At 38.0% G+C, this 23586-nt stretch overlaps 1 protein-coding gene across 1 annotated transcript; it reads left to right on the top strand.

Moving 5' to 3' along the window:
- Positions 1–955: 955 nt before the first annotated feature.
- C1H6orf58 (chromosome 1 C6orf58 homolog) lies at positions 956–11650 on the top strand. The gene is made up of 6 exons (XM_058174016.1): positions 956–1304; positions 5029–5115; positions 6582–6766; positions 8367–8497; positions 9399–9637; positions 11544–11650. Exons 1-6 carry the CDS (start codon positions 956–958, stop codon positions 11648–11650), a joined length of 1098 nt encoding a protein of 365 aa, XP_058029999.1.
- Positions 11651–23586: the final 11936 nt, after the last annotated feature.

Genomic DNA, 23586 nt, shown 5'->3' with positions numbered 1-23586 from the left:
AATAAACATCGTGTTGTCTGGATTATTTTATTTGCTTAGCAGTTCCGATTACATTCTTATTCTCCACCCATTTTTTCCAACCACTGGTAGAATAAGTTCCATGTTTGATAATATTCTGTATCTTCTTTCTGTTTAATCTTCAATGTAAGCCTGTCCATTTCTGCACAATCCAGTATCTTCTTAATTATCTCTTCATCTCGTGGTTCTTCTTCATTTTTCCAATATTGTGCAAATATACTCCTTGCTGCTGTTAATATATGCAATATTAAATATATATTTTGCTTATCAAATTTTTCAGGTGCTATGCCTAATAGAAGAAGTTCAGGTTTAAAATCTACATGTTTTCCTATCATCTTTTCTAACCACTTGTGTATTTTTGCCCAAAAATGTTTTGCTTAAACACAGATCCACCACATATGGTAATATGTGCCCGTTTTTGGGTTACATTTCCAATATTTGCTAGATATATTTTTAAATGTTTTAGCTAACCTAGCAGGTGATAAGTGCCACCTATAAAACATTTTATATAAGTTTTCTTTATAAGAAGTTGCCATTGTTAATTTATAGTTTCTTTCCCATAGGTTTTGCCATTTCTCTAATTCTATATTATATTCAAAGTTTTTGCGCCCACTACTGCGGGGGCGGAACGTTAACTGTACACTAAGTGACTGGTCATTAAGCAAGGACTACCTGTATCAAACAGCTAATAGCAGGCTTTTTAAAAGATTACAACAAATATAGTAACAGAGAAGATACATTCCATGTCATCCCAATTTAAATCCTCCATTAGTCTAGCCATTCTATGCATCTAACGAAGCTGATGACCTTTAATGAAATTTGAGAAACACAATATATCATAGGGTGGAGTAAAAGAGCAGCATAGTGATTTTCCTAGGGAATAGGTGTGGTCTGTAGCTTTTAAAAGTAGTTCCCTCATGTTGGGATGTCTAAAAGCATGACACTGCTGTCCAGCATGGGAGATACTTTCCTGAGAAAACACTTCTGCTGCCTCATTCTTTTCCTTCTTGCCATGGAAATCGCCAGTCCAGCTCATCTACAAACACAATCCCAAGATTCTGAAGGCATTTCCCCTCCACTCTGGCATTTAGTGCCCGAAAACTTTGAAGATTATCCCATCCAAAATCACAAGATTGTCATCAATGTCTGGAACTACTTAGAGAGATTGGGAATGTATAAGATCTTGCTCAAATTTTCAGCTAAATATTTCAGTGAACTTGGACCTGACAATCTCAACAATATCTTATGGGGATTGCCATTACAGCATGGCTGGCAATACAGTTCAGGTAGGAACAATTTCTTTTACTCTAATATTAGAATTCCTAAGAGCAAAGTTAGGTTGATTCTAACAAAGATGACTGTTTTCTGTTTCAAACAAACTTTCACCTTAAACTGTTTGTAAGTTTGAAGGGAAAATACAAATGATTTCAGACCATGATATAATACAATTCATTAGCCAAATGTAAACTGGATGTCTGAGAAATTTCCACCTGTTGTATGAATGTTAAAACCAACACTGTTTCTTTCCGATAGTCCAATCAAACAAGAGAGATACTTAATAGACATTTTAAACAGGAACACTGCATGAATAAATAAAGCAATAACAGTTACAAAGATTTGTACTATTGAGGCACTTCAGCCTGCCTTCTCTAGGAGTGGGATCTAAGATGGTTCATTCATGGCCATGATGATGGTCATGGCCCCTATTCTTGCCAGAGCAATAGCAATGTGCTCTGAAAATTAGGGAAATTCTAAGTCTTTGTTTTGTCATAATCATATTATGTCTTGATTTCCATATGATTTATTTATTTATGAAAATTTATATGGCCATCCAACTCACTCTCAATGACTCCGAGCTGCTTACAAGGATAGTCTTATGAAAAAAAGGAGTAGGGGTGACATGATAGCAGTATTCTGATATCTCAGGGGTTGCCACAAAGAAGAGGAGTCAAACTATTCTCCAAAGCACCTGAGAATAGGACAAGAAGCACAGGGTGGAAACTAATCAAGGAGAGAAGCAACTTAGAACTAAGGAGAAATTTCCTGACAGTTAGAACAATTAATCAGTGGAACAGCTTGCCTCCAGAAGTTGTAAATGCTCCAACACTGGAAGTTTTTAAGAAGAGGTTGGTTAACCATTTGTCTGAAGTGATGTAGGGTTTCCTGCATAAGAAGGGGTTGGACTGGAAGACCTCCAAGGTCACTTCCAGCTCTGTTATTCTATTCTATAAAGAAGCATCTAGAAACAATAAGAAATTAATAATCCTCTCCCACCTGGTGACAATAATCAAATGAGTCACTTGATGAGTTTCATCACGTTCTGGGTTCCCCAGGCCATTGGCAAAACCATGTCTTTAAGGCCTTGCAGAAGAATGTCAAAGTGGTGGCCAGTCCTATCTCCACTGGGATGATGTTCCATAGAAAGGGAGCCACCACAAAGAAATAAACCATGATGCAACTATCCATTGTAGGGAGGTTGGACCCATTAGATCATTGCTTCTCCCATTGGTGTTGACTAATGGAACCTGGATGGGTTTCAAAGTAGCTGGGGGTTATGCCTGCTAGTTTGTTGAACGATTCACCTGAAGCCTTGGTCACCACTTTGAATAGGGATCTTTGGATTGGATTATGTCAATGCAACCTCTACCTTTTCATGGATCCCATCACTCTCCATGATTCATGGAGAAGCTGAGAGAGATGAAAAGAGAGAAGATACATTTAGAGTGTCGCTAGAACTCAATGAGGACAAACCTGACCAAATATGGGTTAGAGCTGCTCTTAAGGGTTACCATGTGGCAATAAGAATAGCAAAGCAGCAGTATTTTTCTAAAATTATTGCATTCATGTACTGCTATCCCAAAGCCTTGTTTAGGATGATACGTGCTCTCTTGGATTGAGGGAAGTTGGAGAACCTCTTGCAGGGATGTGTGGAAGAATTTGTTCAGCATCTCAAATTGCTTGAGTTTGTTTAGAGTTGGACTCCAGCCTTGTTGGAAGTTCAGAAGAGATGCTTGGGGAGAAGTTTTGCCTAGCTTTCTGTTTATCAGTTTGATAACAGAGAGCCAGGCTGTTAGTCCTGAGGAAGTGGACAGGATCCTTAGGACTGTGGACTAAGCCACCTGATGTTTAGATTCATGTTTCTCCTGCTTGTTAAAGTGGCCAGGGGTAGTGTTGTTTGAGCGGGTTCTAGTGTTAGGAAACCTTTCTTTGAATGGGGGTGGTGGTGGTGTTATCTACTTTTCTCCTACAAAAGCAGTTGCTAGATCCCTCTATGCAGGACAATTTTCATCCCATATCTAACGTCCCCTTTCTGGGGAAGGTAGTTGAGAAGGTGATTATGTGGAAGTTTCGGAGGACTTCAAATGAAACAGATTATCTGGATCCCTTTCCATCAGGATTCAAACCTGGGTATGAGATGGAAGCAGCATTGTCACACTTTTAGATGATCTCTTATGAGAGTGATATGGGGGTTGTGCATTCAACCTTGCCCTAATGGTCTTCTCTACAGATTTCAGTACTATCTGTGTCACGCCAGTACACATCCTTTCTCCAAGATTGGTTCCAGTTTGTGGTAATTGGGGACCTTAACCTTTAGCCCCCACTATCTGGGATGCCACAGGGTTTGGTGCTCTTTTCACTTTTTTCCACTCCTATTCTATGCCTACATGAGGCCATTAGGTGAGATTATCTAGTGTCATGCAGTGAGATATCATCAGTATGTGGATGCTGCACATCTCTGTCTCTGGCAAATTAAGGAATGCTATAGATGTCTGGAGGCTGTGAGGGTGTGGATGGGGAACAATAGGCTACAGATGAACTCTGGCGAGTCAGAGTGGCTTTGGATTTTGGAATTTACCATTTTTAGGACTACATCATCTTTGGTGCTGGATGCGATTGCACTTCCCAAACAGACTCAGTGCATAACTTTGAGTCCTCCTGGACTTGTGACTCCTGCACAAATAGCAAGTGGCCAGTTGTGATTAGAAGGACCTTTACACAGCTTCATCTTGTGTACTAGTTGCACCCATTCCTAGATGGAGGGGGGCTCTGTTCATGGTCTCTCATCCCTAGTCATCTCCATATCCAGGAAGAGCCGAGGTGGCGCAGTGATTAGAATGCAGCACTGCAAGCTATTTCAACTGACTGCTAGTTGCAGTTCGGCAGTTCAAATCTCACCAGCTCAAGGTTGACTCAGCCTTCCATCCTTCTGAGTTTGGTAAAATGAGGACCTAGATTGTTGGGGGCAATATGCTGACTCTGTAAACCACTTAGAGAGGGCTGTAAAAGCACTATGAAGTGGTATATAAGTTTAAGTGCTATTGCTATATTGGACTACTGTAATATGCTGTACATAGGGCTACCCTTGAGGAATATTCAGAAGTCTCAAGTGGTACAGAAGGCAGCAGTTTAGGGAATGATGTGTGCCTCTAGAACAGCACATATTAAGTGTTCTAGGAGCTACATTGTTTGCCAGTCTGCTTCAAATTCCAGATCCAATTCAAAGTGCTTTAAAGCCCTTCATGTTATGAGGCTGGGTTACTTGAGGGATCTCTCCATCCCATCAGATGCAGCAGCAGAAGCTTGCTACAGGTACCACCTGCTAGGGAGCAGCTACACCTGGTAGGCATCTGCCTTATGGAATATCCTCCCCTCCAAAATGAGATTGGATCCATCCTTGTTGATTTTCCATGAGTGTCTCAAAACCTGGTTATATCATCAGGCTGGCAATTGCAGGGGACTGGTGAGGTACTGAGATGGCTTCATCTGTTGCCCTCTCTTAGCCTTTAATTGTCATTTTTAAATTTTTAAAAATAATAATTGTGTTTTATATAGTTTCTTATATAACTCCAAAATCACATTTTTGTGAAAAGGGTGGAAATAGAAATATAAATAGTCATAAATAAATAAAAACAGTATAAAATTGATGAACAAATAAATAAATAAAAACTACAATACTTATTTTTCTCTTCCAAAAAGGTTGTGCAATATTGGTGCTTCTTTTTCTTCTAGGAAGATTAGCAGATCCTTTAAATGCTACAGGGTGTGGCCATAAGGATGGAAACAGTCTATGTATATCTGAATTCAGCTGGTGGGCTTGTAAGTATATATTCTTGTTTGGGACTGACTTATTTTTATACTTAAGATTGAAAACTCCTAACATGTAAACCCAACTGCATCAAAATATGAATTCTTCAATTGTATCGATGTCTTATAAAAGCGATAAGATTTGCCAAGTGCTAAAATTTCCGCCATGAACACACTACCAAACCTTACAGCAGGGTTCTCCAAACCTGGTGAGTTTAAGACTTAAACTCTGCCTGGCTGAGGAATACTGGAAGTTAAAGTCCACTAGACTTAAAGTTGCCAAATTTGGACATCCCTGCCTTTACAGAATTGATCAGTAAAAATCCTTCCACACAAGATTCCAGAGTCTGAAATGATTGCACATGGACCGATGGACTGTCAACAACACATATGCTAACTGCTTTAATGGAAGTATTCTATTCAAAAAGAAATCTACCATTTCCATACTTCATTTTTGCAGCGTCATTGCATCAATTCTTATATTCTTCCGCAGGTTTGTGTGACCTCCTAAATAGTCACACACAGAATAACATTGTAGAAGTACTTTCACTAATAACTCTGTTATATGTTTGGCTTCCTCTATGGAACATGTTCTCAAATACCAAAGTGATGGAAATATTAATAGACAAAGGGTGATATATAGAATAAAGTGGCAAAGTCAGGAAAAAAGAAACAAATTTCAGAATAAATAAAATATTGCCAAAAATAACTAACATGACTGATTTTAAAATATGTCTTATCTAATAGTTCCATGGGAATAGCCCATAAGGTACTTCTCGTAGTCACGTAATTATCTCCAAGCAAGACTGATAGAAAAAAGGAATTGCAGTCATGTTTAATAATTAACACTGACTTGTGATATGAACTCCGGTTAGTGGCTAATCCTCAATGACATTAGAGTTGTGCACAAATACATTTCGTAACTAAAGATTTCTGAAAAAGTCGTATGAGATTCCAATTAAAATTTAATAAACTCTCAATATTCTACCAATTAAAGTTAATCAGGTACTATGTTGTCCCATTATTCTGATATCAGTTACATATATTTATTCATTTAATTTCTTTGTTGCCCAGAAAGATTCCCTCTGTGTAAATCAGGCCATACCACAATACTGGGGGAACATTCCCCTAGCCATATGTTTGAACAAATTGAGATTTGGTTTAGGCTTGAATAGGTAGGCCTTCTTTAGAGACTGCCTCATTTAACGATCATTCATAGCTATGATTCTAATGAAAAAGTAATTTTATTACCAGTCCTCACATTTATGAGGACTTTGCAGATCTGTAAAGCAAAGAACAGCTGAAGTAAGAACATCAGCACAGCCACTGTTTCACTTAACAACTGCTTCACTTAATGACCAAGTTGCTGGTTCCAATTGTAGTAGCTAAATGAAGACTACTTGTATTTTTTCCATTAAGCTTATTTTGCTTTGATTAATATTTTTAACCTATGCTCACTTTTTTTTAAATTGTCGTAGGTATGAATTACTACTTGGCAGCTATTCCCTTTCTTGGGGCACTGGATAGTGACTTCTTTGAAGAGCTACCAAATGAGATAGAATTAATTCCACCGAATGAGCAAAGAGCAGATTTCTGCCTCAGCATTGCTGAATGTAATACCCAGGTGCCAAAAGTCATGTCTGCCTGGAGGGACTTTTTCAAGGTATATCTGTTGATTGTTCTTAGAACTATACGGATATCTTTCTAGTATACACTTCTTCTTCCCTAAATCATCCATGCAAGTGCTGTACACATCATTGGGGGGGAAAAAAACTCCCTAATTTTAGGGAAAAAACTGTACTTTTTCTTCATATTTGGTGGTGTAAATAGATGTCTATATATCAGGGCTGTCAAACTTGCGTCATCACATCATCATCATGTGATGTATCGTGACTTTTACCCCTTAGCCAGAATGGGGGTGGGCGTGGCCAGCGTGTGACACATCCGGCCTGCAGGTCACGAGTTTTGACACCCTTGCTTTATATGAACTAAACTTTGAGTACAGTAGTGTGCAAGGGTTTACACACAAAAACACAGAGGAGGTCAAGACAAAGGAATGGCCTAGCCTAAGACCAAGTCTTTTGAAGTTGTTTTGAGACATAATCTTATATAGTTATCTGGGAGAATTTGAGTCTGCTAATCCTAATGAAGTGGACAAGTCCTTGGAGCTGTGGGTTCAACCATCTGTGTTTTAGATTTGTGTCTTTCCTGATTGGTTAAAACTTCCCAAAAGATAATGTGTGGTTAAGTCCATAAAGTGATTCATGCATCCTTGAAGGCATTGATCCATTTTTAAGAAGCTGATCCTGCATACAATAGAACTGAACAATTGTTGACTAGTTTTAAACCTTTCTTTTCTTAGGGAAGGTTGTTGAGAGATTAGTTAACTCAAACTCCAGAGGGCCCTGAAAAGGAAAAAAAAATATGCTGGCATTTGTAAATTGCTCAAAGAGTGCTATAAAGCACTATGGAGCGGTATATAAGTCTGTTGCCATTGCTATTATTTTCATTAATTCATTTCAAAATCTATGCTAGTTCCATCACTTTTTCCATCCATTCTTCATTGTGGGGATTGATGTTATCTTTCCATATATAAAATTCTTGCTGCATGTGAGCAGATGGAAAGTTTGTTGAAGGGGCATGGTGTGGATATTATTTTTTGTTTGTAGTAACTGTGGCAAATTGTCCAAGGGACAAAACTGTGTTGAGTACACAGTTGATAACTGTGTTGTGTATCCTCTAAAATGGAACCATGATGACCAATTAGTCTGTTATAAATTCTTGGGAATGCCTACAGTTTAAACTGTTGCTGGGGGATGGTGCTTGGGGCAGAATCTGGTCATGTGATCTGAATGAATGTATGCTGGTGACTCCTGAGGAAGTGGACAGGGTTCTCTGTACTGTCAGCTCACCCACCTTCCTGGGTCACAAAAGCAGACAGTGAAGTGACCTGTGATTGGATCCATGTTCTGGTAGTGACTTCCTTGACAGAGGTGGTGGTGTTTCATAGGAAAAAATTAGATGACAGACATCCAGGGAATTTTAAAGCAATAGACTTGACTGAAAGGACAATTTACATCTACCCACCCACCCACCCACACTATGTCTTAATTTTCAAGAAAGTTTGAGGTAAGCCAGACATGGGTTATCTATTATCTATTTATGGGTATGGTTATATCATTTTTATGAACAACTGAGTAGTTTTATTTATTCTGCGGTACCTATATCTACATCTACTTATCTTTCTATATATTTATTTTTAGTATCTCCTATCTACTGCACCAAACTCTGAAACAGCTACAAATCTTCTTTTCTCAGAAGATGAAGCCTTGGGTTATATGTGGAAAGCTCATACTCTCTCTATTAATTCTGCATTTCAGAAGTGTAAAAAAAGGTAAGAAGTTCCAATAAAGGGTAATATTTGTAACTCAGGATTGAAACAAGGGGTGCGTGGTGCTCTCTGAACTTGATACTTTTCTTTTTTCTTGATTGTTTTCTTTGGAAATGATCTCTGGATCATTTCCAATGATAATGTAACCTGGTACTGATGATGTTACCTAGTTTGGGTAATGAAACATTTGCAAGAAAACAACCAAGCTCAGAGAGCACCAAGGACCCCTTAAGATTAGACATTTATCAAAAGAATTATGAGAAGCTCTGATATGAAAAACATTTCTTCTTAACCTGGTTTAGAACTTTCCTAAAATGCCGTTACCTTACCACAGCATCAGTAACACTGAACAGGTATAACTACTTCTGGATCGTGGTAGGATTCTCTTATGTTTTGCCCATAATTTCTTCTATGATCCTTAACCAAAAAAAACCAGACAACATCATGGATTGTTTTAGGTTTTTCCTATGTTTGGTGGCAAGTAGAAATTATTGTTAGATGTAGAGAGTAGGATTTGCAAGATTCTGCTATTATAGCAATTCTGAATAAAAGTGTTAGTTTTCCTGTGGAATTGATTTCTTTGTCTATCTAGTGAGGCTGAGAGTAGATGACATATTATCAACAATTATTCACATCCGTGGGACTATCTTGGTAGCCCACTGGGAAAATTTGTAGTTAGACTCAACTATGGGTAATTATATCATCTGATTGTTCACAATACTGTAGGAAGAATTTATTTTTGATTGGTTAGTATCATCATTGTGTTATCCCAAAGCATAGAGTTTGGCTCAGGAGGTGCAAGTCAATTACAATTAAAAAATATTTTAGTAATCTCTCTCAGATTTGGTAACATTATAAATATTATTCAAATATTCATGACTTTCTTTTCCTACTTACGTTTTAGTCTCTCATACTTCAGTGGACCTGAAAGCAGTTTTGGAGAGGCCTGGTCTTCCACAGTTCAGTTCCTTGCAGCCGTGCATTTTCCTACAAACTTTAATGTTACAAATAATTTCCAAACTGGATTACCACCTCGAATGCTTTTGGAAGGAGACAAAGTACCCTTCATTGGTGACTTCACACTTCTGCAGAATAAAGTGCTTTTTCTTCTTGAGAGTCTTCATACCACAAATAAGAATACAGGTAGGAGTTTGACACCAATACATGGTCCATGTTTAATTACAGGCATACAGAAGACACCTCCATGTGGCAATGTGTCCACTTCCAAATCCTGATAAAGCATTTTGAAGCTAATTCTCTAATTGTCTCTATTCTGGCTATCCTTAGAACCCCAAAAGCAGTTGGGGAACACCATGAACCAATGAATTCTCCAATCAATGGAAGATTGTAAGATTATCATTCAGGCCAGTGGTGAAATTCAATTTTTTTTACTACCAGTTCTGTGGGCGTGGCTTGGTGGGAGTGGCAGGGGAAGGATACTGCAAAATCCCCATTCCCTCCCCACTCCTGGGAGAAGGATACTGCAAAATCTTTATTCCTACCCAACTCTGGGGCCAGCCAGAGGTGGTATTCGCTGGTTCTCTGAACTACTCAAAATTTCCACTACCGGTTCTCCATAACCTGTCAGAACCTGCTGGATTTCACCCCTGATTCAGGCTATAATCCTATTGTTCCATAGAAGAAGATAAAATTCACCTGAATCTCATTCAGAACTTCCCTCTATATCCTTGCTGAAGTTAATCTTAAAAGAGTTTAAATTGTTAAAATTGTTTCCTGTTAAAGGAGTTTCTTGTTTAAATTGGTGGATGTGAAGTCTAGACAGCATCCTTACAAAAATTCAGTCAGAAGATAGCAATCCTCTACATGACATGGATGAAAACTCTGGAATAAATACATCCCACACTCCCTGTTGCTCTAAGTATTAATTTTATCCTGGTGAATAATTCACGGTACATTGAAAAATAGAGAATACTTCTGTCAGTTTTGCTAGCTCCCTCTCAATGAAGTTGGATATGTTAGATTTTCTTTCTTTTTCTTTTCTTTTTTGCATCCACATAATTAATTGGGGTGAATTTATGATGCAAAAGCTTTTACAGTAGGATTGGTAAACTATTCTACTCCACAGAACTTGAATCCATCCTCTCTCTGGATATTTAAGTTGTATTTTTTAAAATCTGAAGTTATCCTGCTGAAACAATACAAATTTGAAAACTGAAATTAAATTTGGGAAAGCAGCATTACCATTTCACCATGTTGTTAAAGATAAAGGTAAAGGTTCCCCTTGCACATATGTGCTAGTCATTCCTGACTCTAGGGGGCAGTGCTCATCTCCATTTCAAAGCCGAAGAGCCAGTGCTGTCTGAAGATGTCTCCGTGGTCATGTGGCTGCCATGACTAAACGCCAAAGGCGCATGGAACCCTGTTACCTTCCCACCAAAGGTGGTCCCTATTTTTATACTTGCATTTTTTACATGCTTTCAAACTGCTAGGTTGGCAGAAGCTGGAACAAGTAACGGGTAACAAGTAACAAGTAATGGGTAACAAGTAACAGATAATAAGTAACGGTTGTAACACCTGTGTTTTTCAGCCATTTTAAGGTGTTGCAGACTTCCTTGTGCTCCAAAGCACCTTTTAAAGATCAACTCTGAAGAGCACTGCTATTAATTACGGATATCAGATAGTTCTGAGAAGAAAAAGTAAATTGGGTAGTGCTATTTCCTCTTTCTGCAAATTTCACAATTTGAAACATAAGAAATGCATCATCATCATCTGGGCTTTGTAGGCATGTAATGTAAAATTGAATAAAAAACAAATTGTCTTCAAATTGAAGCCATAAGCACATGTTTTTTTGTACATATATTGGTCCGGGTCTGTATGTTATATCTCTAATTAAATTGGCATTGCTTTGCACAGATACTTCTCACAAAATAATTAGTATTGGTTTTAACAGCTAATACTGTTGCTTCAATTCTCTTTCAGAAATGTTTTATTAAGTTTCACTTGATTTTTAAATAGTTTGATGCTTTAAGATCCCACTGAAATGAAAAGGAAATAAATACATAATGTTTATGTATGTTTGTTTGTGCAGGGAATATTCTGCTGTTTTTATGGGAAAAAGCCATGTCCACTGAAAAAGGAAGACATTTTGGTCGAAGACTTATTGAAAAGCTCTTTTCTACCCGTTCTGTGAAATAGCTCGGCTTTACCCAACATAAATAAATAGTTTCATGATTTACCCAATGCTGTATCACTTTGTGGATTCCCTTGACTAAGTTTGGATGAGGTAGCTTGGCTTCACTTTAATGAGGCATTTGATAATGTTGAAGGACATCATGTTGAGTTCTCCTTACATTAAAACCCTGACTGGCCTAAAACATCTTCGGACTCTGGAATTCTCAGTCAAGATCTTTGAAGAAAGGCCAAAGAAAGCTACACTTATGCAACTGTTTTACTCTTAGTAGTTGTGGGGTGATAGTGGGGTTCCCTTGCTTATAATGCAGCTGTAGAGCTTTCACTCAAGTTTTCATCCAAGGCAGGCTGTTTTTTTTGCAGTGAAGGGCCAAGATGCATATCTCTTATAATTTACTGCCTTCTGTTTGGTTCAATATTGTTTGGAAAACTTTACTGTTGTCATGAATACATTTAAAAAAGTAAACAAAGAAATAAGTCTAACTGCTTTATGGTATTTTATGTATTTATTTACTAGTTTGCATACAAGACTAATATAATGAAATATATATATATATATAAAATATATATATCAAAATACTTCAGGTACTATATCCGTCTTGTACAAGATCTACCTTGCAAAAGGGATCAAAAAATATTTCAGACTCTCCAGACCCCATCGGCATGCTAGAAAATCCATATCTTACCATCATCATCCTCAGAACGGTTGAGGCTGAAATCAGACAGAGAAGGGGGTGGGGGGTGGGGTGGGAAATGACCATATTCCATTGTCCTTGCAGATGATATTCCCCTGACAGTAGGTGATCCTCAAATTACCTTTGTCTCAATAAGCACCTGGAATTCTTCCAGGAGACAAAGTAGAAAGCAGTACAGCTGTCAAAGCTGTAGCATTACATAAACTGAATGACACCCATTAGTACCTGAGTCATTGCATTATGGACCATCCAAAGCTTTATACAGTACATTAAAGTAGTACATGAGTGATGATCTAAGTTTGAGTGATGGTCAGTAGGGTCTCTTGCTTCAACAAAGGTAATTACAAAGGTAATAAAAGATGCACAAAATGAAGATGTGTGAAGATGTTCCTAGCCACAGAATGATTTTTGTCCAGTGAAGAACAACCCCATCCAGAACTGAAGGTGAAATTTTCCGGGAATCAGGAGGCTTCAGCACCCAAAAACACTTACCTTGCCATACTGAGTCTAAGACTCTTTGTTCTGATGCATATCTTGACAATTTCCAGACAAGGGTTAGATACATATCCTATTTGACTTGTAATTGAGATATAAATATGGTGGTTGTGTGGACATTGGGAGATTTGGTGGAAGATAGAGAGTGGACCATTTTCAGAGAACACATGGCTATTACAGTGGTGGGATTCAAATAATTCAACAACTGGTTCTCTGCCCTAATGACCAGCTGAGTAAGTGTGGTTGGGTGGTCATGTGACTGGGTGGGTGTGGCCAAATTGATTGGTCTCACCCTTAGGAAATTTCTCCTTAGTCCAACTCACAATAAAATAGCACTGTTCCAATATTTAGAATAGAATAGAATAGATTAGAACAGAATAAAATAGAATAGAATAACAGAGTTGGAAGGGACCTTGGAGGTCTTCTAGTCCAACCCTCTGCTTAGGCAGGAAACCCTACACCACTTCAGACAAATGGTTATCCAATCTCTTCTTAAAAACTTCCAGTGTTGGAGAATTTACAACTTCTGGAGGCAAATTATTCCACTGATTGATTGTTCTAATCATTATAAAATTTGAGGGGCTCCTATAAAAATGAGGTGGGGGATCAATCTATTTTCCAAAGCAACAAAAAGCATGACAAAAAACAATGGATGGAAACTAACCAAAGAGAGAAGCAACCTAGGACAAAGGAGAAATGTCCTAAGGGTGAGACCAATCAACCAATGGAACAGCTTGCCTTCAAAAGTTGTGGGTGCTCCATCACACACAAGCAACACAGTTACAAGATAATTTGAAATTTTTACAGTCTGATACTGTATGGTAACTCTTAAATGCTGAAAATGCAGGATCAAAATACATAAACATAGAAGCAACATTGCAACCCTATTCCAAATTAATAAAATCAATTCTGCTAATTAGAACGTGTATTTAAAAAGACATAAGACCACTTGCTCCTGCACTTACCTCCATCCAAAATGAGTTAATAGTCCTCCTCTGCATTAACATTTTTAAAACTTCCCTGACCTAAGCCTGTCAAGTTTCTATTGTTTATTCAAGGCTGTGCGGGCTGCATTCCTGTGGTTTTGTTATCACAAGTAAGTATTTGCCTGTTAAATCGTTCTTGTCTGTCTGTCTGGAGCTATTAACTGAAGCGAGAGAGAAATAAAAAAAACTCACTTGCATTTTATTTTCCCCACCTGAGTTTTAAAGGGGCTAGATTTTTTCTGCTGAAGAAATGGCTATGCGGTTATTTCTTCTTTTTCTTTTCCCTTCCTTTGGTTAATTACAAATGAGCAGGAAGGTCTGAGGTGTGTGTGTGAGCTACTGGAATCATTAGGCGGGCAGACAGGCAGCCTTGACTATTCATCCAGTTCGCAGAACTCCACAAAGAATTAACAAACAGTTCTCCCAAACTAGTGCGAACCGGCTGAATCCCACCACTTGGCTATTATTTCAGCCAGGTATTTCAGTTCCCTGGTTTCAACCCCTGTATCTAGTCAGTAGGCAAACAGAAGTACCCCAAGAATATAGAATAGAATAGAATAGAATAGAATAGAATAGAATAGAATAGAATAGAATAGAATAGAATCAGAAACAGATTTGGAAGAGACCTTGGAGGGTCCAAAACCCTGTTTGTGTGTGTGTATTATTCAATATAGAGTCACTGATTATAAACAGTTGACAGAATCAGGCCATATAAAAAAGGTCTCCTGAATTTTACAATGCCATAAAGCAGAGGTCTCCAACCTTGGTAACTTTAAGACTTGTGGACTTCAACTCCCAGAGTTCCTCAGCCAGCTTTGGTGGCTCAGACTGCTAAGACAGTCTGTTATTAACACAGCTGCTTGCAATTACTGCAGGTTCAAGTCCCACCAGGCCCAAGGTTGACTCAGCCTTCCATCCTTTATAAGGTAGGTAAAATGAGGACCCAGATTGTTGGGGGCAATAAGTTGACTTTGTATATAATATACAAATGGATGAAGACTATTGCTAACATAGTGTAAGCCGCCCTGAGTCTTCGGAGAAGGGCGGAATATAAATGCAAATAAGTAAATAAATAAATAAATAAATTTACCAAGGTTGGAGACCCCTGCCATAAAGGATCCTATATTTGGCATTACTAAAACCTTTGGGAAACTCTGAAGTGGTACAAGACTAGTAGACTATTTCCATCATCTTATAAACTCCTTCAGGGTAAGTTTGCTGCTTGGTGATTTCACTGGAGTTTCCTTGAAAATAATATGGGTGTGGTTTGCTACCGCTATCTTCTCAGTTGAGACCAGAGTCTCCCTATAATCTCCCAATTACCTGACCAGACTAGCAGTGCTTTGCCTACAAGCCCAAAAAGTCATCCAGGTTCTGTCATTTCATGAGATGATAACCTGATAACTACACTGTAATTATTTCAACAGGATACACTATATGTATTTTTATTGCATGATCTGCATTATTCTAAGGGGCCACCAATTAGCAAGGAAAATGCAAACAAACCACCTCTCAAAACCTCAATCAAATCTATTTGCTATAATCATTTGATGACTTGAGTTCCTCAATAAGATATACTTGATTTGATGACTCAGGCATTATAATTTGAAAGTGCATCAAAACATTCAACTCTGAAGTAATATTTTGTCCTTTAATGTCCCAGGACAAAGTTTCCCAATTATTTAGCATCACTTTATGGATAGGCTTATAATGTACTATCATTATCTAGTAATTTTCAAAGGAAATAAGTTAATGAGGTCTAAGAAAAAGTGGGAGTTTATACCTTAATTACCTGGTTCATAGATCAGAGTAATTATATTTCAACAGATTTCCATATATAATCTACAAGTAATTACTGCAGCTGCCAGCTGTTAAAATATTAAACTCAACGTACTCAAGAAAAGTTTTGGAAAAAAAGTTTTTGACCCTTTGTGTGTTAGATTATATTTCACAATTTCCATGGGGAAAAAAACTCCACTAAATGAAGATAAAATACCAAAATAAATCAATAAAGGACACAGGTGGCTTTTTTTTCTATCAAGGAAGTAAACAGAACTGAGAACAGACCTTCTGGTTTTATTTATTCAAAAGCGAAGCAAAAGTGTTGTTTATTCAGCGATTCTCATTATAAAGCTTTCTTCCATACTCAACATTTCTCCTTCACTTCAAGGAAAATAAAGGAATAAAATGCTTGATTTCACTTGTTGAAATTCTGTACAAATTTTCTAAAATCTCTCCTGCCTCTATTTTTTCTGGACTGTGTGATCAATTTTCAAAGCCAGACTAAAGAATACTTTTAATTACAAATCATTATGTAGATTTGACTTGTTCTTATTGTAATATAGTTTTAGTGAATACGGTATTCAGCATTCTTATTAAACGCATTAAAAACAAGAATAAGTCTCACTTCAAATTCTTTATTTTCAAAGGGAATAGCATTTTATTTAAGTAGAAGATATTGTCTAGAAAAAGAATGCTATCCTCCTTAGAAATTACTTCAACTTTAATGCATCCACTAAAGTGAATGTTTTGCCCTACACACTCACACACACATGAATACACACACACACACAAACATACACCCCGCTCATACCCAAGAATCTTGAATGGTAGAGTGCAGAAATCCCATTAAAATCAGTGAGATAAATTCCATAGATTTCTGAAATTTATTTATGGCACTTTGTCTATGGGGCAAAATTATTTTCACTGAATTCTACTTACAGGTATTCCTGCCATAACAGAGGTGATTTGGACTGGCAACTCCATCACTATGCAACATGGTTGTAAAGCACAACATCACATGGCTTGTCAATTTCAGGATTCTTGGTATAGGTAGACATTAGAATGTCAACTTATTTTTGTGTCCTCCCCCTACTGGCAAGCCAGTTTTTGAATTTAAGGGTACTCTCAGAAGCAAAATTTGATTCAAGATTGGAGAGCACCATTCCCAGAAAGCAATAATTAGTGGATACCTAATGTATACCTAATACCTAATAATTAGTGGATACCTAATGGAAACTGTCGATCCCATGTATTTGACAAATTTTGATCAAAATGCAGTTCAGTAATACAATGCCACGCAAAGACACACACTGGGCAGTTGATAGTTCTGTAAGTGTAAAAAAAATATATCCTGCAATATACCTTTGCAGTAGCAGCCAGACATTCTAGAGTGAAATAGGTTGTATTAATTCACAGCTGAATCCAGGTTTTGAACAGTGAATTACTTCTCCCTCACATTTTTATCCTTGTCACGAAGGAAATAAAAACTTGACCACTTACTGATATATAAATAAGCAACTCAGGAAATGTTTTCTAAAAAGCCATGGAAATGTATTTGGCATGCTTAAGATCAGGAGGTTCATATTAGCAGCAGTTCAACATCCCTGTATGTTAAATCAAGCAGAAGGGACTTTTATCCAGGAAATAATTGTGGATTCCACAGAATATTTTCAGATTTCCTACATGTTGAGTCTCATTTGATGTAAGATTGGCTACCATCTTGATTTCTTTTACCCTCCCCACAGACATCGCTGTGGGTAGGGCCATTTCAACCTGGAATCCTACATTACTGAACTGAGATAGTTCAGCCAGTGTATCAAATGAAACACATTTGTTCAAAGGGACCAAAACAATATATACTGTAATTTAAGACTGGCTGAGAAAAGTTTCAAAGTGCTGAACTGAGGTCAAAGGGAAGAGAGGCAGGTGAACTGGCTGGTTGGGAAGAACAGAAGCCAAAGAATGTAGGCCATACAGTTGCATGTAGTGATCTAACCAGCTCTTTCTGTGTTGTTGCTGCGATGCAAAGATCTTTTATAGTAATGAAGAGTTGACCTACACAAATGCCAAGAGAACCAGGCCTTCCTCATGTAATCTATCCCATCCTTTTATAGTAGATGCTTTGTATGGATGGGGCAAACTCATATTCGTGCAACTTGTCTCCATTTAATTTCAGAGATGTCATATGCTCCATTGCATCGCTTATGTCACAAAAGCATAAGTGAACGCCTGTGTCTAGCTAAGAGGCAAAGATCAGAACAGTGAGCCATTCATGTAAAGCTGTACTGTATCTGAATCTTTATATGTCACTCCTGTCTCTTTGACTTCGCCTTTTGGCACCTGCATTAAAATCAATCTCCTACTGCAAAGGTCATCAACGTTTTTGACACCAGGGACCAGTTTTGTGAAGACAATTTTTCCATGGACTGAATGGGGGGTGGGGTGGGGAAGGATAGGAGCACAGAATGTAGATCTCTCGCCTGTGCAGTTTACAGTAGGTTCGGGCTCCTATGAGAATCTAATGAATGTTGATTTGAAGTGCAGCTGAGGCAATAATGCTAATTCTGGCGAGCAGCTGTAAATACACATGAAGCTTCTCTTGCTCACCCACTGCTCACTTCCAGCTGTGCAGTCCTGTTCCTAACAGGGCAAAGACTGGTACTTGTCTGTGACCCAGGGGTTAAGGATGCCTGTTCTACTGTGTTCAGAAGCACATTCATTTATGTTTAACCAGGGGATTTTGGTGAAAAAGAGTTTTCAGGAAAACCCATGGGAGTCAAAGCAGCAAACATGGGTAACTCTAAATTAATTGAAGATGCAATTCAAATATTCATAAAACCTAATTAAAGGAGTGAAAATATGAACAACATCCTCCAAAAACCTGGTTTTAAAGTCAAGTCTCTAAGTTGAGCTTGATTCCTGGGGCCTTGGTGACATGTCCATGTAGGTTTTTAGGGGTGCAGTATAAAAATGACTTCCCTTCACCTTTTTCCAGAACGTAGCCTACAGTCCTGAGATTCCTTAAGTGTCTCATATCTATAGTGACCACACATTCCTTATTATAAAAGACGGTGCTTTATTTGCAAAAGTTGTCCTTTAGAGTTATTTGGTTTCACTCTGGAATTTTTTCTTCATGTCTGTCTGTCTGTCTGTCTGTCTGTTTTATGAATCTCTTTCAGATTTACTTCTTTTCCAGGTCTATTTTTTCCAAAAAAAACATGGTCACTCTAATGCTAAGAAGGCTCAATCTCTCCCCAGACCATATAAAATGGGCAAGGTGCTGCTAATTCCTGAGATTAACACAGATTATGAGCTATAAATGATAAACCTGAAAATTATAAATTAGAAGCCTAAACAGGAAAAAAGCAGACAATAGCCACAGCTGCTTCTCACTAGGGGTTCAGTGACTGAGTTAATAGTGACTCCAAATCAGAGGTGGGTTTCAGCAGGTTCTAACTAGTTCTGAGTAGTTTGGAGAACCGGTAGTAAAAATTCTGACTGGCCCCTCCCCCATCTATTCTCTGTCTCCTGAGTCCCAGCTGATTGGGAAGAAATGGGGATTTTGCAGTAACCTTCCTCTGGTTTGGGGAGGGAATGGAGATTTTACAGTATCCTTCTCCTGCCACTCCTACCAAGCCACACCCACAGAACTGGTAGTAAAAAAAATTGAAACCCACCACTGCTGCAAATATGCCTCCTTGAAAGATATTGTGATTGAATATTTGTTGTTTTGGAGGTTCTGCATCTCTAGTGAAGCCAAATGTGAACTCAATTTGGTCAATAATTTGTTCAAATATTTGAACTATATCATCTGCCTCCAGTCAAGCAATTTCCTAAAATGCAGAAAACAAATGAAATCATGCAGAATACCCTGAGTCAATGGTTATAAGTGATTAGCATTAGAATCACTTGGAATCTCTAAAATACAACATCTGGACAAGGAAGTGTGTGGCTCACTAATGTTGAAGGTAATGTTTAAATGCAAACAGAAAGGCCTGGGAAGGCTGGCTAAGCTACCAAATTCAGTTTTTTCTGCTCTACAAATAAAGGTTCCAAGTTAATACAGGTAGTCCTTGACTTACATCACAATTGAGCCCAAAATTTCCGTTGCTAAGCAAGGCAATGGTAACTGTTATCAGCAAGAGAACTTCAAGAGCAGAGGCGGGTTTCAGCAGGTTCTGACCAGTTCTGGAGAACCGGTAGTGGAAATTTTGAGTAGTTAGGAAAACCAGTAGTAAAAATTCTGACTGGTCACGCCCCCATCTATTCTCTGCCTCCCGAGTTCCATCTGATCAGGAGGAAATGGGGGATTTTGCAGTAACCTTCCCTTGGAGTGGGGAGGGAATGGAGATTTTACAGTATCTTTCCTCTACCATGCCCACCAAGCCACGCCCACCAAGCCATGCCACACCCACCAAACAACACCCACAGTAGTAAAAAAGTTTGAAACACTGATCAAGAGCTGTGCCAAATTATGGTCTACACATAAAGTTTTCACAAATAAGTTACACCTCTTGGTCCTCACTTATGAATTAGGTGCTCTATATCCCTGCAGCAAGAATTAACGATCTACTCTTTGAAACAATCTATTCTTTGAAAAACAGTTTTCCTTACTACAATAACATTTCCTTATTTTCCATTGTCCTCAAACAACTTGCAAATAAAGCTTTATTTTAATAATAGTATCAATTGGAAAATTTCCCAGCTCTGAAAAATGTGTACATGTGTGCTGTTGTTAACAGAATCAATCAGATCACAATTTTGTGGTTTTGTTCACAAAAACATTTGCACAGATACACTGCAAATAAAATAACATCTAAAGTGCTTCAATATTTTATAACAAGTCATGTTTCAAAAAAATAGATTTTCAGTGCAATTGAATTGAAATCAAATGTCCTCCTATCAATCAGCGTGCAATGTGTAATATAATATATTAATATTCCCAATGTAAAAAAGGGAAAATCTGAGAATATTACAGCAGCTTAATCTCGTTGAATTAATGCAGCTAATGACATCCAACTTGTGACCCCAAACCCCACCTCACAGCTGTCAGTAATGTTTCTTATTGCCAGTATTTCAGTGATCAAATAATGTTTCTCAGCTGAAGTAAATTAATTGCTCTTCGTATGAATATTGCTTGCACTGCTGCTAAACTAAAACTAAAAACCCCATTAGGTGCCGGAATGTCACAATTCATTTTATGTACAAATGACTGCCTGACAATGCTAAATAACTTGTATACAATTTCCTTTTTTAAAAATTTTTATTTATTTATTTACATTTATATCCCGCCCTTCTCCAAAGACTCAGGGCGGCTTACAGTGTATAAGGCAATAGTCTCATTCTATTTGTATATTTTACAAAGTCAACTTATTGCCCCCCCAACAATCTGGGTCCTCATTTTACCTACCTTATAAAGGATGGACTAATTTTTAAGCAGCAATACTAGACATTCGGATGTGGAAATATGGATTTCCCTCCCTAAATCAAATGAAAATCAAGAGCAGGCAACACATCTAAAACGGGCATGGCTTCTAGTGTGTGTGTGTGTGTGTGTGTGTGTGTGTGTGTGTGTGTGTGGTGTCTGTGTGTGTGTAGACATTTCCAGCATTATTGTTTTAGAAATATGTCTCTGTTAGGGTTTTAATGTTTTAATGCTGTACGAATCATTTCAATAGAGATGGGCAAAAAATAAATATAATAAAAATACAGAAATAAGCAAGCATTTTCATGGGAGTCAACGATTTTTTCAGACAGAAAATTTCACTGCTCTATAGTTACAAACTATTCAAATGAAGAGTATGGCCAATGTAATGGGGTAATCATACTGGACATAGCATTACTTTGATTATGTTCATTGTCATTACCCATGCAATGATATATATATAGATCATAAACCTTTAACTTCTGTCTTTCAAAGACGTGTTAGAGAACTCCCATGGTGCCCTCTGAAATTCTGGATAAATTCTAAAGAGATTGTAGGATTAATTAGCAATTTATTCTGCATACGTTAATCAGCTTCCAATACGTTTACAAGGTATCAGGTTAAGTAAGGCTGATAAACCACAGTATACAGCAAGCTGCCTTATATCATATCAGATTATTAATTCATCTAGCTCAGAAAAGCTTATTTGGGTTTTTATCATGGTAAAGCAGGGGTTTTTAACACACTGAATGTATGTATATGCGAACTTGTTAAGTTGAAAATATGAATTTACAAATATAGAAATGCCTTAATATCAGTGTTGCTCTTCTAGCCATAACTGTGATTAGTGCAGCATATTGTTTGATCCACCAGAACAGATAAGATTATTTTAGAATAGGTCAGAGATTCTGCTTAAAAGAGAAATAATTGCATCTTCCAATTCTACTGGATGCTCTAAATATACACGGAGAAAGCTGTTGGTAAATAGGGCCTGGAGAAGGGTCCAAGATTGCAATCCTAGCTGATGGGTCACCAACGGGAGGCTACAGAATCCAGCAGAAGTCCTACTGTGTCAGCAGATCATCAGAGGTAGGGATAGAACTTGTAGAGCCCGGGTATCAAACTCAAGGCCCGAGGGCTGGATTCGGCCAGCAGGGTGCTTAGATCTGGCCCACAGGGCTGCCCGAGAAAATAGCAAAGGACTAGCCTGTAGTGTCTCTGCCAGTGAAAACGGAGTTTGTGAAAGCTGTGGGAGGCCCTCCCAAGCTCTGTTTTTGCTGGCAGAGTGCTCGGGCCATCACAAGCACCCCTGATATGAGTGATGTTGAGCTGACCATGCCATGTCCACCTTGACCTTTGAAGTCAAACACAACCCTGATGCAGCCCTCAATGAAATTGAGTTTGACACCCCTGTGGTACAGTATCATTCTGTTTGCATAAATGCGAAATGTTTTTTGCCACCATATCTTCATGTGACAAGGTGCAATGGGACTATAGGAATTCTCTATCTCTAAATAGTCAGTCATACCTTTGAGAGGTAGAGCTTACAGACACTCCGATATGGTCCATAAGGTTAATGCACCAAGCCAGCATCTGACCAAAGAGCAATTAACCATTAAACATTTTCACTATTATTTACTAACTTTTCTTATAATAAATGTAAACATTATGAGGGCTATTTTGGTCTAGTGGCTAAGGCGTCAGTTTAGAAACTGGGAGACTGAATTCTAGTCTTGTCTTAGACATGAAAACTGTCTGGGTGACTGAGTCATTCATTCAATCTCAGCCCACGATGTCAGGTTTGGGTGATAACCATGTTGGTCAGTTCCCGTCACGACCAATGGATCAATACTCGGTCAAAAAAAAAAAAGGGGGGGAGGGAATCTTGCATTTGCTAGGAAGAATACACATACACACACATACACACACAAACACACACACACTATTTAGAAAGATTTCTACTTCCACCATGGAGATTTTGCTCCTAACATCACTTTATTATGAATTGAATGCCAGCATGATCTTCAAATGCATTTGAAGATGCATTTGAAGATCATGCTGTCATTGCTTTAAAATGCAACAGAGTGAGAGGCTGTGACACTCTGTAATGAAGGAACTATTACTTTCATAACTACAAGTCAAAGGTGATTTGTTCCATGCTGGCAAACATAATTTTGTTTTTTTATTGTTACTCATTTGATGTTACAGTAGCCCTCTTGCTTAAGCTGTCAACAAGCCCGGCGATATTGCACACCAGAGTCATATTTCGCACAGGCATTATGTAACTATCGTCATAAGCACTAATAGACTCTGTGGTTTTTGTGACATGAAGCTTTCAACTTACATCCCATGCTACATGAATTCCCGCATAGGGAATGCACTTTCATTCTCAAGACTGTCGGTCAGTGTGGAAATGGAATTGTAAGAAACTAAAAATTGGTGAAAGGGCCAATGGAAATAAAAGGAAGCTTCATGTGTAGTCATAAACAATAATAGTATGTTAATTAGCATTTTTTCTGGAAGAACCCAGAAGGCACAATAAAATATACATAAATATTT

The sequence above is a fragment of the Ahaetulla prasina genome, chromosome 1 (assembly GCF_028640845.1).
Source record: "Ahaetulla prasina isolate Xishuangbanna chromosome 1, ASM2864084v1, whole genome shotgun sequence".
Lineage (NCBI taxonomy): Eukaryota > Metazoa > Chordata > Lepidosauria > Squamata > Colubridae > Ahaetulla > Ahaetulla prasina.
This window is presented reverse-complemented; position numbering and strand designations above follow the sequence as displayed.